The sequence below is a fragment of the Drosophila yakuba genome, chromosome 3R, assembly GCF_016746365.2.
Source record: "Drosophila yakuba strain Tai18E2 chromosome 3R, Prin_Dyak_Tai18E2_2.1, whole genome shotgun sequence".
In the NCBI taxonomy this organism is placed as follows: Eukaryota; Metazoa; Arthropoda; class Insecta; order Diptera; family Drosophilidae; genus Drosophila; species Drosophila yakuba.
The window spans coordinates 24395515-24410726 of record NC_052530.2 but is presented as its reverse complement, the minus strand read 5'-3'; the positions used below and the strand labels follow the sequence as shown (position 1 = coordinate 24410726).

General features: G+C 40.7%; 1 protein-coding gene across 5 annotated transcripts in view; it reads left to right on the top strand.

Annotated features, from left to right (window-relative positions):
* LOC6538190 (polyadenylate-binding protein RBP45) overlaps positions 1-14951 on the top strand; it is an 82803-nt gene extending 67852 nt beyond the window's left edge. For 2 of the 5 annotated variants that reach the window (XM_039376823.2, XM_015193213.3), the window contains 6 exons: positions 1752-1827; positions 2168-2264; positions 6722-6911; positions 7078-7470; positions 8387-8540; positions 10855-14951. In XM_039376823.2, the coding sequence (XP_039232757.1) occupies positions 1752-1827; positions 2168-2264; positions 6722-6911; positions 7078-7470; positions 8387-8540; positions 10855-10896 (952 nt within the window). In that variant the 3' untranslated portion in view covers positions 10897-14951. Of the gene's footprint in view, positions 1-1751; positions 1828-2167; positions 2265-6721; positions 6912-7077; positions 7471-8386; positions 8541-9386 lie in introns of all 5 variants that reach the window. The other 3 variants (XM_039376825.2, XM_015193214.3, XM_039376826.2) reach the window with 2 other exon arrangements.
* The last annotated feature ends 261 nt before the right edge of the window (positions 14952-15212 follow it).

Below are 15212 nucleotides of genomic sequence, written 5' to 3'. Positions count from 1 at the left end.
CTGAGTCGCTATCCGATGGATGTTTTTGTAGTAGCGTCGGAGATCTCAGTTCAAATAAAGGCAGCTCAGCAGAAAGATAACTATATCTCAGCAGTTCTCGAAGTTCTCAAGTCGCAGCCCTACAAGGACTTCCAATTAAAGGGAGGATTACTTTTCAAAGTAGTGGATGGTAATGAGGTCATAGTCGTCCCTAAATCAATGGAGAACGAAATAATAAAGGAAGCACATGATATTGGGCATTTTGCCCTGCAGAAAACTATGCATTCCTTGCAGCAACATTTTTGGATCCCGCATATGGAGAAAAAAGTAGGCCAAATCATCAACAACTGCGTGAAATGTATTCTGATAAACAAGAAGGTTGGAAAGAAAGAAGGTCAGCTGTTCTGTATTGACAAGGGAGATAAGCCACTACATACTCTTCATGTTGATCATCTCGGACCGATGGATGCGACTTCTAAGCAGTATAGGTTTATCTTTGCAGCCGTGGATGCATTCACCAAGTTTGTGTGGTTATTCCCAACCAAAAGCACTGGAAGCGACGAGGTCGTGAAAAAGTTGCAGGAATGGTCAGCTGTCTTTGGCCACCCACTTCGTCTCATAAGCGATAGAGGAGTCGCGTTTACGTCAAATCAATTCCAAGAGCATATGACCACAAATGGAATTGAGCATGTGTGGACTACAACAGGAGTTGCCAGAGGAAACGGACAAATTGAACGTGTAAACAGATGCATTATCTCAATGATAGCTAAATTGTCTGCTGAAGATCCATCCAAGTGGTATAAGTTTGTAGCGCAAGTTCAAGGAGCTATAAATTCGCATGTCCACTGCTCCACAAAGAAGACCCCGTTCCAGTTACTATTTGGGGTACAAATGCACAACAAAGTGAGCGATAATGTGTTGTCGTTGCTGGAGGAAGAAATAGCCAATGATTTCGATCAAGAAAGAAACCAGATGAGAATGGAGGCCCGAAGACAAATTCAAGAAGCCCAAAAAACGTACAAGAGGAACTACGACAAGAACCGAGTCATGGAAAGGCTCTACAAAGAAGGTGACCTGGTTGCTATTAAGCGAACTCAATTTGTGGCTGGTAAAAAATTGGCCAGTTCGTTCATCGGTCCATACACAGTAACCAAGGTGAAGCGAAATGGGCGTTACGATGTTAAGAAGGCAGCATTCGGTGAAGGACCAGCTCTTACTTCTACCAGTGTTGGTAACATGAAGCTTTGGAAATATGTAGCGGATAACGAAGATGCTGCGTCGTCTGGGTCAGACTCAGATTATCAGGATGGCCGAATGTAAAGTAGAGTTGGCTATCGATAGCTATCAACGTGCCCACTAAGGGATAGCATTACGAGAGTTTTTAAGGAAGTAACATCACTAGCGTCGAGAAAATATAGCGAGTGCAAGGCATACGAAGAGCAGAAAATTACCATAAGATCGTAAAAAGTTAGAGTCCAGTTGTCAAGTTGAAAGTAGTCGTCGAGGGATCAAGTCCGAGCATATAAGTTGGTGTGTCGGAGGGTCAAGTCGTCGAGTCGTTGAGTCTTCAAGTTGCAGCCATCGCCAGCAGAGCCGAGGAGGCGCCATCTCAGTTAATTGTCATCCCGCAAGCTTTTGTTACACATCCAGCATGATTCTATTAATAAACTGGCTTTAATGCCTTACATATATATATTTAAGAATTAGTGAACTCTGTTTTGGCACTTTAATGTTTACATTTCGTGTTATTTTCCATCTTTTATTTTTTGCAGCGACTGTCGCGTGGTGCGCGATCCACAAACCTTGAAGTCGAAGGGCTATGGCTTTGTATCCTTCATCAAGAAATCGGTAAGAGCCGCCAGTGGCATTAGCATATTTAAGTGCATATTTATGCAGTCGTGCGCAGGCTCTTTATTTTGAATTCGACAATGCACGCGCACAAAAAAATATTTAAATATTACAAAAAATTAATGGTGTAGAAATCTCATGTAGATTTTTTATTATTTATAAAAACATGACTAAGACTTTCGCTTTAATTTACCTACTTCTTTACATAGATTTCTTTATGAACCACTGAGTTTATATTACTTAAAAAAAATCGTATTTATTTGATTGAGATTTCTCACCGTGTCCTCCTTACTGCGAATCTGCTTCTGACCGTGTCTCTGTCTTCATTATCGCCCCGCAGGAAGCCGAAAGCGCCATTACGGCCATGAATGGCCAGTGGCTTGGCTCCCGCTCAATTCGCACGAATTGGGCCACACGGAAACCGCCGGCGAGTAAAGGTAAGGAAATCATGAGTGTCACTCCACTCGGCAGGCCAACAAAGTTTCCGGTGTGCGTACACTCCGGACTTTCGACTACGGACTACGGACCTGGGACCCCAAACTCGAACTCGAACACAAACTGAAACTCGAACCGAAATTCCGGGTCGAACTGAGAGCCAGACGACGCGTCGTTCTTATTACAGGAAATTATGGCAATGAATGCCAAAGGTAGGGCGACACAGGCACAATGCTAGGGCCAAATGTGATGCTGGGAAATGGCTGGGAGAATCGGGGGAAAAGGCGACGGAAAACCGCTTGCTATTTATAAACGTCGCACAAAATTTTCTGCCAGATTATGTTTTCTTAATATTTTTGTCCTTTCTGAACCGCACGCGTTTAATTTCCGTAATGGCCTGTACCCAATTTGGTTTTAACTTTTTCAATTAGTCGACCCCAAAATAAGTATAGGCGCTACTAAGCAAGACAAAAAACCAAAACAAACCAAAAAAAAAAAAAAACCCCATTCAATTAGGCCCGGCAAATCAATTTTCATTTGGGCCCAGCAACACGCCCCCCAATTTATGGCCACGGATCGTTGTCAACCGCACAGAACTTGCCAGGACCTTAACCGTAACTATATCCTTAGGCCGGGGCGTAATCATTATTAACAGCGGACAAACATGCGCGGGGTTGCCCCTCCCCGCCCTTTGCGACTTTCATAAATCAAAACTTAACGCATATTTGCATGTTTTAACATAATTTTTATTTGTTAGACATACATACGCCGTGAGTGGCGAAGAGTCGGAGGGAATCAGATAAATAAATTTTGCCAACACGAAACTATTATCATAAAAGACCTCCCACACCAACACACACACACACACACACAAGGCAAACAGGGTTACACAACGAATATTTGGGGGAAAATAGTTGGAGTCAAGGTGGAATTTATCGTGCAAAGGCCCGAAAACTGTTGAAGGGTTCGGAAAATGTAAAGGAAAAGGAAGAGGAGAGCGGGCGGGACTTTCCCGAATATAATATTTTCCCTTTGCATTTATATTGTTGTCATAAAAAACGCCTATGAAAGCTTAAGCGTATTTTTATTGGTCTCATTGTTTATTTGACTCTGTCACGGTTTTGTCTGCTCCTCTCTATCTATCTGCTGCTCTATGGGGTTGAAGTGGAGTAAAGCTAAATTACCGAGCGGTTGTTTGGGTAGTTGAGGGGGCATCCTGTAATACAAGTTATTATTAGCAATTTGACAGCGAAATAATTTTGATTTTTTGATCGCCTCGATGGGCTGAGTCGGCAGAAGAAATTCACAATCACTAAAGGCTTTTTATGTCCCGCTCACATATGCAAGGGTTGAATGAAGAAAATGTTATATGGATGTATGGGTATAGGTTTTTATGGTCCGCCTAGCGACTGCTGGCGAAACTTTACGATTTGTAGCACTCAACTCATTTCGCATTTGGCATTCGCATTACTTCATGTTTTACGCAGCCACTTTGCCCGATTCTTTTGGCAATCCCATCCAGTTGGCCCGGCATTTTTATGTTTTAAGCAGGCTGCACATTTCACGTCCAACCGTCCGTTCGTCCGCCTGTTCGCGTTTAGTGGGCCACTCATGTGTCTGCCCCATTGTTGCTAAAGATTTACGATCCGGCGCAATTGCGCATTTTACAGTTGTGACAATTTTGGCGACGCTTTGCAATTTCGTCCTGGCTAAGAGTTTCTCAACCCCTTCCTCCTTCCCTTTTCTACCTACACTGAGTTTACAACAAACGCATTTGCCGCGAACCTTTTTTATGGCCCTGCCTTGCGAGAAGAAAAAAAAAGGGAAAGTTGCCGCAAAGTTTTTACCTTTGTCAAACAAGACCCAGGACTCTATTCCGCTGCAAGCCCATAAATAAGAACCGAAATACCTGCCAGCTCATTATGGTAATAACTTAATTAACCAGAAACAATATGCCGACAACAAAAGACGACTGCGCTGTCGTATGACAAATTTCTTTGCCCAAACTATTTGGCTTTTGACCCGGCTGCGTTGGGTGTGGGTGGTAGTTTATTGGCCAACTGGCAGGAAAATATTTGCAAAAGTTGGAGTTACGTGAACTCGTTACCGGCAGTCGCCAGTTGACGCAATAAATCAACATTTTATGCAGAGTTGCGCACAATTAAGCAAAAGTTTAAATGCCTCAATGCGTTCGAGGGACCTAAATATAGATGCATTAGGTATATTTGTTTAAATAAGCAGAAGGTGAACTTTCTATTTAAGCGGTAATAAATATTAAAAATGAATTGTTCCAAATATCGATTAAGTATCTCTTTTTGGTAGAAACCAAAGTGCGTTCCAATTAGCATACTGCCACGCCCCTGCCAGACGCCCCTTGGCAGCACCCTCAAAAAAAAAAAAACCCAGAGAATTTCCATGCATATTAATTACTTTTGAATGTGCTCAAGTGCTTGCCACGTCCTCCAGGCTCGTGTTGTTTTTGCCGGCGTGTAAAAATGTGAATTATTTATGTTAATGATTCGGTGATTATTTCATGATTTAGTTTTACATGCCTATAATTGCTCATTAAAATTTCAAATAGCCGGCAGCAGAAATGGGAGCACCTGCCGGCTCGCCGTTGGCATTCGCATTTTGGCTATTTTGGTCCCATAATGGCCATTGCACTGACCAGACTCCAATTATTTGTGTCTGCCCCACGACGCCCACGGATTGAAAATGCGAAATTGGGAAATTGTGAAATTGGGCATAGGGGGGAAATGGGAATGCACATGGTTTGTCGTAGACAAAAATGTGCGATAATTATGGCCATGCTGGCGCTGAAAGTGCTTTAATTTGCTGCTGACATGAAACTTGGCCAAGTTAACTCCACGCCAAGGCACCGGTCACGAGGCTCGTTGGCTGAAGTTTTTCAAAATTTAATTACACCTATTTAAAAGCGTAAAAAAGAAATTAGAGAAAACAAAAAGTGGAAATAATACGAAACGAAATGCAGGCGCACACAAACACACAGCCAAGTGCAAATTAGTGAAACATGACGCTCTAAAGTGAGTGAGTGCCCACTGAGAACAATTGGAAGTCACTTTTCAATATCATAGAGCAATATTTCCTATTTAAAGCGTAAAGAAACAAATTGCGCTAGCTCATTAAATATGTAAAACAAAATGTTTAAATACCTACACAGACAAGAGTTAATTTTTTCCAGTGTTCTTGCTCTGATTTGCGTGTGTGTGCGTGGCCAAAGCGCATACGATTTTGAAAGTATTTTCGAGCTTGTTAGTTTTCCGTGTTTTTCGGCTGCACCCTCGCCTTGGAGCTGTGATTGTTGTTGTTGTTGTTGTTGTGCGGTGGCGTGTGTGTGCAGCAATCCTGTTGCATGTCATTGAGCCATATTTTTGTGTGTTTCTTCGGCATGTTCGCTGCGCAGTCGAAGGCAACACAAAAAACCAGTCGCAAACACACACACACACACACACAATTCCAGACATCCTGCAATGGCATTTTGAGTGGTCGAAATGGAGGTAGTTGGCCAGCAGTTGCCCTGCCATTAACAGACCATGTTAAATAGGCCTGGATCCCGAAGGTCCTTGCAACAAGCTCTTCACTCGCAAACACAGCTCCATATCCCAATGCCAACCCTTCGATCTGTGCGAGTGTCATTAGGGCTATAGTCCCTATATGGTCACAATAGAATGCGTGGAAATCGCAACGAAAAACTAAACAAAGACATAAACACGCAAGGCAGGCATTATTTTTAAAAGTGCAAATTTAGTTTTAACCTCAAAGGAAGTAATTAGTGTAGCTTTTGCATACAAATACGTGCATTCATGGCGCATACGGAACAACAATCAGGGCAACGACAACGACAACGACAATGTGGGGTTGTTTCAGACCATTACCATACATATGTATGTATGTATGTATGTACAGGGCGTACAGTGAGTGCAAAAAGCATGGCGACAATAAAACGGCATACGAAAAATGTATATCCACAAAATACGTATAATAAAAAATGCAATAACAACCGCAACAATTTTAAATATGCACCGGCAACAACAAGAAAGCAACGATAAATGGTGTTGCAGCACCGCCCCCTTCAGCCCACACTCACACACACAAACACACACACACACTGACTCACACACACGCATTCAGCGAGTGTAGCACATGCATATAGGAACCGCACACACACAAGCATATTGACTAAGTGCATGCGGTTATTTTAATTACCAAAACGTTGCCGAGGCTGCTCTTTCGTTGCGTTGCTGCCGTTGTTGCGGGTAAATCCGTTAATTAATTTGCATATTAATCATGCAGCTGGCGAATAAAAAACCGACTCGTACTGAAAAAACCAGCCTTCCATAAATTGTCGTTCGAGGTGGCAACATTAAAACCAGATCCATCATACCCAACACACGACGAGTAACACCTTGCAACGCAATTTCTCCATTTCTCCTCGCAGAGAACATCAAGCCGTTGACCTTCGACGAGGTCTACAATCAGAGCAGTCCCTCCAATTGCACCGTTTACGTGGGCGGCGTCAACAGCGCCCTCACCGCCCTCAGCGAGGAGGTCCTGCAGAAGACCTTTGCCCCCTACGGCGCGATACAGGAGATCCGCGTCTTCAAGGACAAGGGATACGCTTTCGTGCGGTAAGTCAAGTCTGCTTAAATATGTAGTTAATACGACAGAAATTTCCTCTTTAAAGTGTTTATATTTTCAAAAACATATTTTATACATATTATCATTTAATTTAAGCTTTTCCATAGCGCTATTATGTTGCAATATCGTATTAATTTTCTCACATTTCTTCGACAGCTTCTCCACCAAGGAGGCGGCCACCCACGCCATCGTGGGCGTGCACAACACAGAGATCAACGCCCAGCCGGTGAAGTGTTCGTGGGGCAAGGAGAGTGGCGACCCCAACAATGCGCAGACCATCGCCACCCAGGCGCTGAACAGTGCCGCCGCCGCTGCCGCCGGTTTCCCGTACGGTGTGGGCGCGGCCGCCGCCGCCGCCGCCTACGGACAACAGTTGGCCGCCACGGGCTGCTGGTACTCGCCCACGCCCACCTATCCGGCATCCTCGGCCACGGCCGCAGCGGTGACTCCGGCGGCGGCCAGTGCAGCCGCCGTGCAGAACCAGTTCCTGCAGGGCATCCAGGGCTATCACTTTGGCCAGTACGGCGGCTATCAGCAGGGATACATGGGGTGAGTGCGAGTGGAGGAAGGTTGGGGATTGGGATTAGGAGCTCAATGGGGTGGCATCCATTGTCATATGGATTTGCGCGCAATAATTTTATTGGCTGATTCTATGCCCGTAAAGTACCATGGAGATAAACCAGTAACATGATGTGATACCAAATGAATTTAAAAACTCGCATAAATTAAGGTTTATAGTGGGCGTTCAAACTAATCGCGTGGTTAACAGGCCATCTTTCATTTGCTTTCATAATTTGCTTAGCCAGAGTTTTATCTATGAAAGTGCGCATATTTTCTCTGCGTGCGCGGATGCAAATCCAAAAGCTGCCCGTTCCATCTGTGTACTTTGTGCAATGATTGAACCGCCACCAGGGATTGGGCAAAAACAACAATAACAACAACAACAATAAGAGCCACGGAGACGACACCAACAACAACAACGACAACATGACGGATGGGTGAATTCATTTGCTAATTGCGAAAGTTTTTCATTTGCACCCTCCTCGGTCTGCGGCCGTATGAAATACATTTCCGCGCTCGCGTCCGTCGGGCTGTCAACATAACGTGCTATTTGCATCGCAGTCGCGTAAATTTTGTTTTCCGCTGCCCTGCCCCCCCAACTTGCCGCCCTTTTGGTTGCGAATCCCTTTGCCATCCGGCGACTATGCTGCCCGTGATAATTGTGGCGCACACCACGCTCCGGGGACTTTAACCAGCGGATCAGCAAATGCAGCAGCTCTGCACTGCGAGAAAACGTTGTGGAACCTCAATGATGAAGAAATATTTACTTAACTTTAAGCTTTCACTAAGAACTCTCTATGAACACTAGAACTAATTTCTAAGAAGGAAAAACCTTACTGAAACTGTTCTATCTAACTTTTCTCTGCGTGTACTCATGTTTGCAAACTACCAACTCTCGTTGCAGCATGGGAGTGCAGATTCCGGCCACCTGGCAAGGCGTCACCCAGGCGCAGATCTCACCTGCCCAGCAGCTGGCAACGGGCGTGGCCGGCACCGCCATTCCGCAGGCCGCCGGCGTGGTGGCCTATCCGATACAGCAGTTCCAAGTGAGCCCCCAGGTAGGTGCCTCTTCCACTCAGATACAGATACAGATACAGATACATGAAACAGATACACACATAGATACACTCGTTGCCCGCCCGACACATTGAAACATTTTTCGTGCATCTCTAGTACGTTTGTTGAAAGTTCTGAATGTGTTTTGGATGCCATTGTAGTTCGCTCGGTTCGATTCGATACGATGCGATTCGATTCGACTCGATTCGATTCGATTGAATTCGATGCGATTCGATGGGATTCGTTCGGTTCGTTAGGGTGTGCGATGGGTTGTTTGCTCGGCAGCTGTGTGTGCACTCGAAATGCGTACATATTTCTGGCTGCTATCAAAATATACCATCGCCATTCGAATGCCTTTGCCTGCTAATGTTATTCTTTTGCATTTGAATATCCAATGTGGACAGAGACAATTGTAATCTGTCAATATGCATGCATGCTTTTGATGAAACAACATTAGTATACCGAATATAGGAGAGGTTGTAAAACAATTGAACACAAAGTATATTGAATATTAAAATAAACATTTGGATAATAAATATTAGAGCCGTTTCTAGTGAAATATGTATAGTACTGTATTTTGCATGTATTGCTTAGTAATCTTGCCATAAACCATTTGTGGCGCTAGTGCTATTTATTTTACGTGTAATATATGTATTTGCCAATTAGCCTGTACGCTTTATTTGTTTATCTCGTGAGCTCAAATATTTCAAACAATTTCCTAGAATTATTTATGCATCTGAAATTTGTGTGTTGTATTGAGAAATAAGCCACGTTTTTGCATTACAATTACTTTTATTCCGTCTACTACTTTTTTCCAATTCTTACTAACACCCATATTATTTTTTAAGGTTTATCCTCTACTCTTGCAGGCACAGTAAACGCCAAAAGCCAAAAAAAACCGAAAATCCAAGCAAAATTTTTAAGTACAGCCGCAATTTTCTGAACAGAAACAAAACCAAACTGAGCTGTAAATAAAATGCGAAGCGCAGAACACACAAATTACAAAACAATTGATGGCATCTTGAAGTTTGGCGATTTTAGAGAGCTGCACCCCAGAAACAAAAAGCAAGCGCGAATGCAAAATCCGAAATCCCACACCCACATATATATCTTTATATATATATAAAACTAGAGCATAATTATCTGTCAACGCCCGTTGAAAAAGCTTCGGCGGAAGCAAACAATTATTATGTATATGCAAACAAAAAAAAAAAAAGAAAATGAAAAGAAAGCGAGCATATTTTTAACCCTAGTTGCTTACACCACCACACACACAAACACACCACGAGCCACATATTTAATGCTTTATGTAATTGTGTTGGAGCACGGCGCGTATAAAAAAAATAACAACAATTATTAATTTAATAAGGCAGCGGGAGAAATTGCGGGCCAGGATTAAAATTTGGTCGAAGGAAAACATAAATCGAGTGGGTTGTTGCAGCCTAAATCAAACATAGTCGCAGCATTAAATTAAAATAAACATAATTAAAAATGCGTTAAAATTAATTACGCGCACACAGGCAGGCCGACACATGTATTCAAGCAAATATGTGTGTGTGTGCGTGTATGCAAACAACCCTTAACCCCCCATCATCCCTCCTCCCACAGCAGGATCCGCATCATTTTGCATTGCCTACTTTTGTGCGCAGTTTGGTTTTAGCTTAGCACAGACACACACTTGTACACTACCTTCACGGAGCGAGTGAAAGTCGTTTCTCATTCATCCAGCTTTTGCACACTATTAAGTGATTAGTGTGTGAAATTAAAATGGTAAAATAGAAAGAAAATTTGAGAAAGAGCAACATTCACTCACCCGCACACACTTAGCACTAGTGCCTATAAACTATGATAGATGATACTGCTTAGAAATAACTGCCAGTTATCGGGCCAAGTGCAGTTGATTGGCCAACTAGCTCGTCATGTCCTGCTATCATTTCCTATATAGAATGCAACTGAAAGTTCACGCACTCACACCGATTTGTGATCGATCAGCAATCGAAAGACAGGTTCCTACACACGCACACTCACACGGTCTCACCAGCACTCGCAGTTTGAAGTATCTGAATATATAAAATAATCATAAAAAAAAGTACAGGAACGTCCAGCCCAGCCAGCCCAGACCAGTCCATAAATTGCTTAAAAGTTCACAACCTAATTCATTATGACTTTTCGCTTCACTTTCAACAAGCGCTTCAGGAGAGCCATGTACAAAGCAGCCGCAAAAATGTTTCAAACTCCCTCCAAAACAACTTACTCTTGAAAACACGCCAGTACTAATCCATGTTTGTACATGTTACGTTTATGGTTTTATTTCAGTTGCCAGATGAGGAGTGGCTAGCTGCAAATTTGTTGTGTTAGTTCTCTGTTGTTTAGGCCAAACGAAAGCGATAAGGAAACCCAAAGCAAACCAAGTCAAATGAAATCAAATCAAACCAAACAAAACCAAACCAAACCAAACCGAAACCAAAACGAAACCGAACCGATAACCAAACAGAATATCCAAGTAGCTAAAAATATGTATGTGGTATGAGTACGAGTAAAATATATAGAGAAAGAGAAAGAGAGTTAGAGAGAGAGCAGAACTCCCCTAAACAAGTAAAATATATTGAAAACAATCAAAGTATGCCATCGAATGATATTAATTGATATTAGCTAATCGAGCATAGCCGTAATAAAGTAGATATTATCGCCTAATCATATAAGCCAATAAACACACACTTGCAGCCCAAAAACCGAGACAGTTGCGCAGGACATAGGACAAGATATCCCAAAGGCAAGCATTAATCAACTTATAGACAACACGACACACTCACACAAAAAGCTATAGGGATCGAGAATACATAGCATAACATGAATGTGAAACATAAGAATAGTCATATGGTAAATACAACTAAAAGTGTAGAGTATATTAATGTAAAGTGGTAAAGTCTAGACTTAGAGTTGGTTGATAAGTACATAGAGTATACAGCATATGCATTAAACAAACATGCTTATATAACATATATATATATATATATATATATTTATACATATATATATATACAAGCCGTATAGAGAACACTCTCACAGAAACAAGCATACACTCACACGGTGTTTTACATATAGAGAAGAAAAACTAGATGCGAGCAGCGTATGGTAAATGATATTTATTGTTTATTGTGTTGTGTGCGTTGGATGATAAATCACAAATAGATGTTCAAAATGAAAACCAATTAAAATGATGACAACAAGAACAACAGGCAGAAATCCCAAGTACTAGAAATAGCAATACGCATACGTAACGTAATCGCAATCGCATTCGCATCGTATCGCCATACGTATCGGACAATTAAGCTGCAAAGGACGACAGGACGAAGGGACGAAAGGACGAGGCTTGATTTGCAATTGACACGCCCCAATCCCCAGTGAATTGCAGCGTGGAATTTGTTATGTCATTTTTTAGTGGAATTTTTGCATCAAACGCAGCCGAGCATTTAGTTACACACACGGGTGTGGCCCTAGCACCATTAAATGTCTATCGATAATACCCACACACAAAAACACACACGGATACAAATACCAAATACGGATGTGTATCCGTTGGATGCGCTCACTCAGTACGAATAGAAGGGTCGGGGATTTTAGCCAAGGATCTGAGGATCAGCAGGACACACACACAGTCCCATGGGGCAATCGTACTGTATATTTAAATGTTTTTAGCACTAGAATCTAGAGAAACTACGAGGCGCATGGCATGCGACTTAGATGTAGATGTGATTTTAAAGTGGGCGGGATTGGGCCGGATTAATAATGCAAGCAGAGTGAAGCTGACAAATGCATTTTTTGTTGTTATTTTATTTTCTAGAATTTTGTTAAGTATAACGAAAATGCGAGAACAGAAAAAAAATTTGAAATGTTGTTGACCAAACGAAAAATAAAATAATCTTAAAAAAACAGTTTTGCAGAAAACCAAAATTTGGCTAGGAAAACAAAGAAATTAAAAGACATTTATAAGTGAACAAGTTTATAGTTAAGACAAAAAAAAAATCAAAAAAAAAAAATATTATCGGTTTGTTTGTTAATGTTTGCGCTACATATCAGTAAAGAGTTAAAATGGGTAGTTGGCACGTAGAAATAGTGAAGAGTTGGAAACTAAATAAGAATTAACTGTGGATGGTAAAAAGCATAAAACAAGCTGACAAAGACGACGAACTAAATAATATACAAATATAAAAGATAAATGAAAAGCATTAAAATATATTAATAACAGCTGTAACTGTATGTATTTATGTTGTGTAACTATAAACTGTGCTAAGTCATTTATATACGTCTATATATATATATATATGAACATATACAAAGTATTTATACACATGGCAGCCCACGTCACATATACAGCAGAGAGGTTCAAATCCTGGCAGAAGGATTTGCCCATCCCAAAAACAGAAATAAAAACAAAAGCCAGAGCACTACAAGGATACTGTGTAGTGTGTGCACTATATTGCCGGATGATGATGATTATTATTATTATTATTCATCGACTCAGGTTCTGTTCCGATCATAGTCCGTTTCCACCATTAGTCAAGCGTAATTCAATTCCGAGTCCTTCGCTTTGAGTTACTAATTCGGTTTGGGTTCAAAGCCAACTACACACTGAAACGATTGCAGTTATTAACCATAAACTACAATTACCAATTAGTCAATTCGAAGTGTAATTAACTGGAGTGCTGAAACAGGAGCAGTTAGCGAAATTTACCACACACGCAACGCGAAAAGCAACAGCATGCGATGCAAATGGAAGCACATAGCATAAATTAAACTAAACGGGGGGAGAACAAATTTTAACGAGATCCAATTGCAGCAACGCGAAACCGAAAATCAATCAAATAAAAGTATTATCTAAGCTACAAACATTTATATATATTTACATGCTGGCAGACCCTTCAACGTGAATGGCACTGCATACTAGTATTCCCAGTTCTGAGTATGTGTGTGTGTTTTCGTAAGTTTAATTACACACCAGCAAGGATATGGCAGGAGAATATGATTTGCAGATGCAAATACAAGGCAGAAATATTATAGTAAACGTACTAGCCACGATAGCCGTTGGAACCAAATCAAATTCAGCATCTACTGAGCAGGCAAACAGGATATTTTTGTGCAATAAACCAGGCGAAAGGAATGAAGGGCATGTTATGCAATTAAAATTACACTAAGATTGTAAACAAATCAAATGCAAATGTAGAAAAAAATCAAACGATGAGCAAACAACCAAAAGCTGCTAACAAAACAAACATCAAAAGGAAAACAAAAGCTAAAACCAAAAAGTTTTGAAAGCCATTCGACACAAGGACAGAACACACTCACAGATACAGATATAAATACAGATACAAATACAGATACAAATACAGATACAGCTACAGATACAGATACAAACTCAAACATAGATATCGATATTATACGAACAATATATATATATATATACATATATATATACAGACGTAAAATATGATAAGTAAATAGCAAATAACTAAAGTAAACAAAGTATAGATATCGACTGCAGTATTGCAAATATTTTGTAGAAATTTAAGCATGTTTGAGTGTGTTTTAGGACAAGGAAAACACAAAGGCGTAGGGCAAACAGGATGAAAAAATCGAGAACATTGTAGCGGAATAAAAGGGCCGAAAACATAAGCAAACAACCAAAACAACCAAACCAAACAAAACAAGAACAAGAACAAAGCCGAAAATTGAAAACCTAATGCATAAGCTAAGTATTAAATATACACTAAAACAGAAATATATATACAATTTAAATACGGCATCACCAGTCACACAGACATACACACATAAGAACGGCATTTGCATAAGAAAACACACACAAGTGAAACAACGTAACGAATATTAAAAGAGTTAATCAAATTAAGCATAACAAGAAATTCAAAAGAAAAATATTTATAGTTGAAAACAAAACAAACAAATAAAAAAAATCCCGGGCAATTTGGTTGCGTATTTGTATACCAACGCGCCAAAGAAACCCGAATAACCCGGCAGCAAAATGCAAGCAAAATATTTTACAACAATGTCAGCGAAGCGTGGAGGTCACCACCTCATCGAGATGGTCTCGCAGCAGAGGTGACCCCGACCGGTTTGGGGGAAGGTTTTAGAGCTAGACGCTGGATGGCCATAAGAGGCGAAATGCATAGAGAAATTATACTTAGGTGACAGCAAACAAGAGATAAAAAAAAACACAAAAATAACACAGAAACAAGAGTGTAATAACAGGCGAGATGGAAAACAAAGAACAACTGCAACATAGAAATGATGAAAATAAGTAAATATACCGAATAAACAACAAAAATTATATTATGTATACATAAATATATTGAAAGAAAACAAATAAAAACGAACAAAAAAATTTTGTAAAAATAAAACATCAGGCCTGTGTTCTTATTTCTTAGAGAATATTTCAGCAAAGATTTTTTTATTGAGTTTATTAGTTTCAATATTATTTTGAAAATCAATGTTGGAAAGCATATTCTCATTTATTTAAAGCCCACGTTTGAGTCATCGATTTGCAGAACACTTTGTACTGCCATAAAATTCAGTCGAAGTGATTTTGCATTATGTTGTTATTCTGCCTTATGATCTCTGCATATGGCAGTTTCCCTGGCTGGTTGCTCATTTCCCCCGAG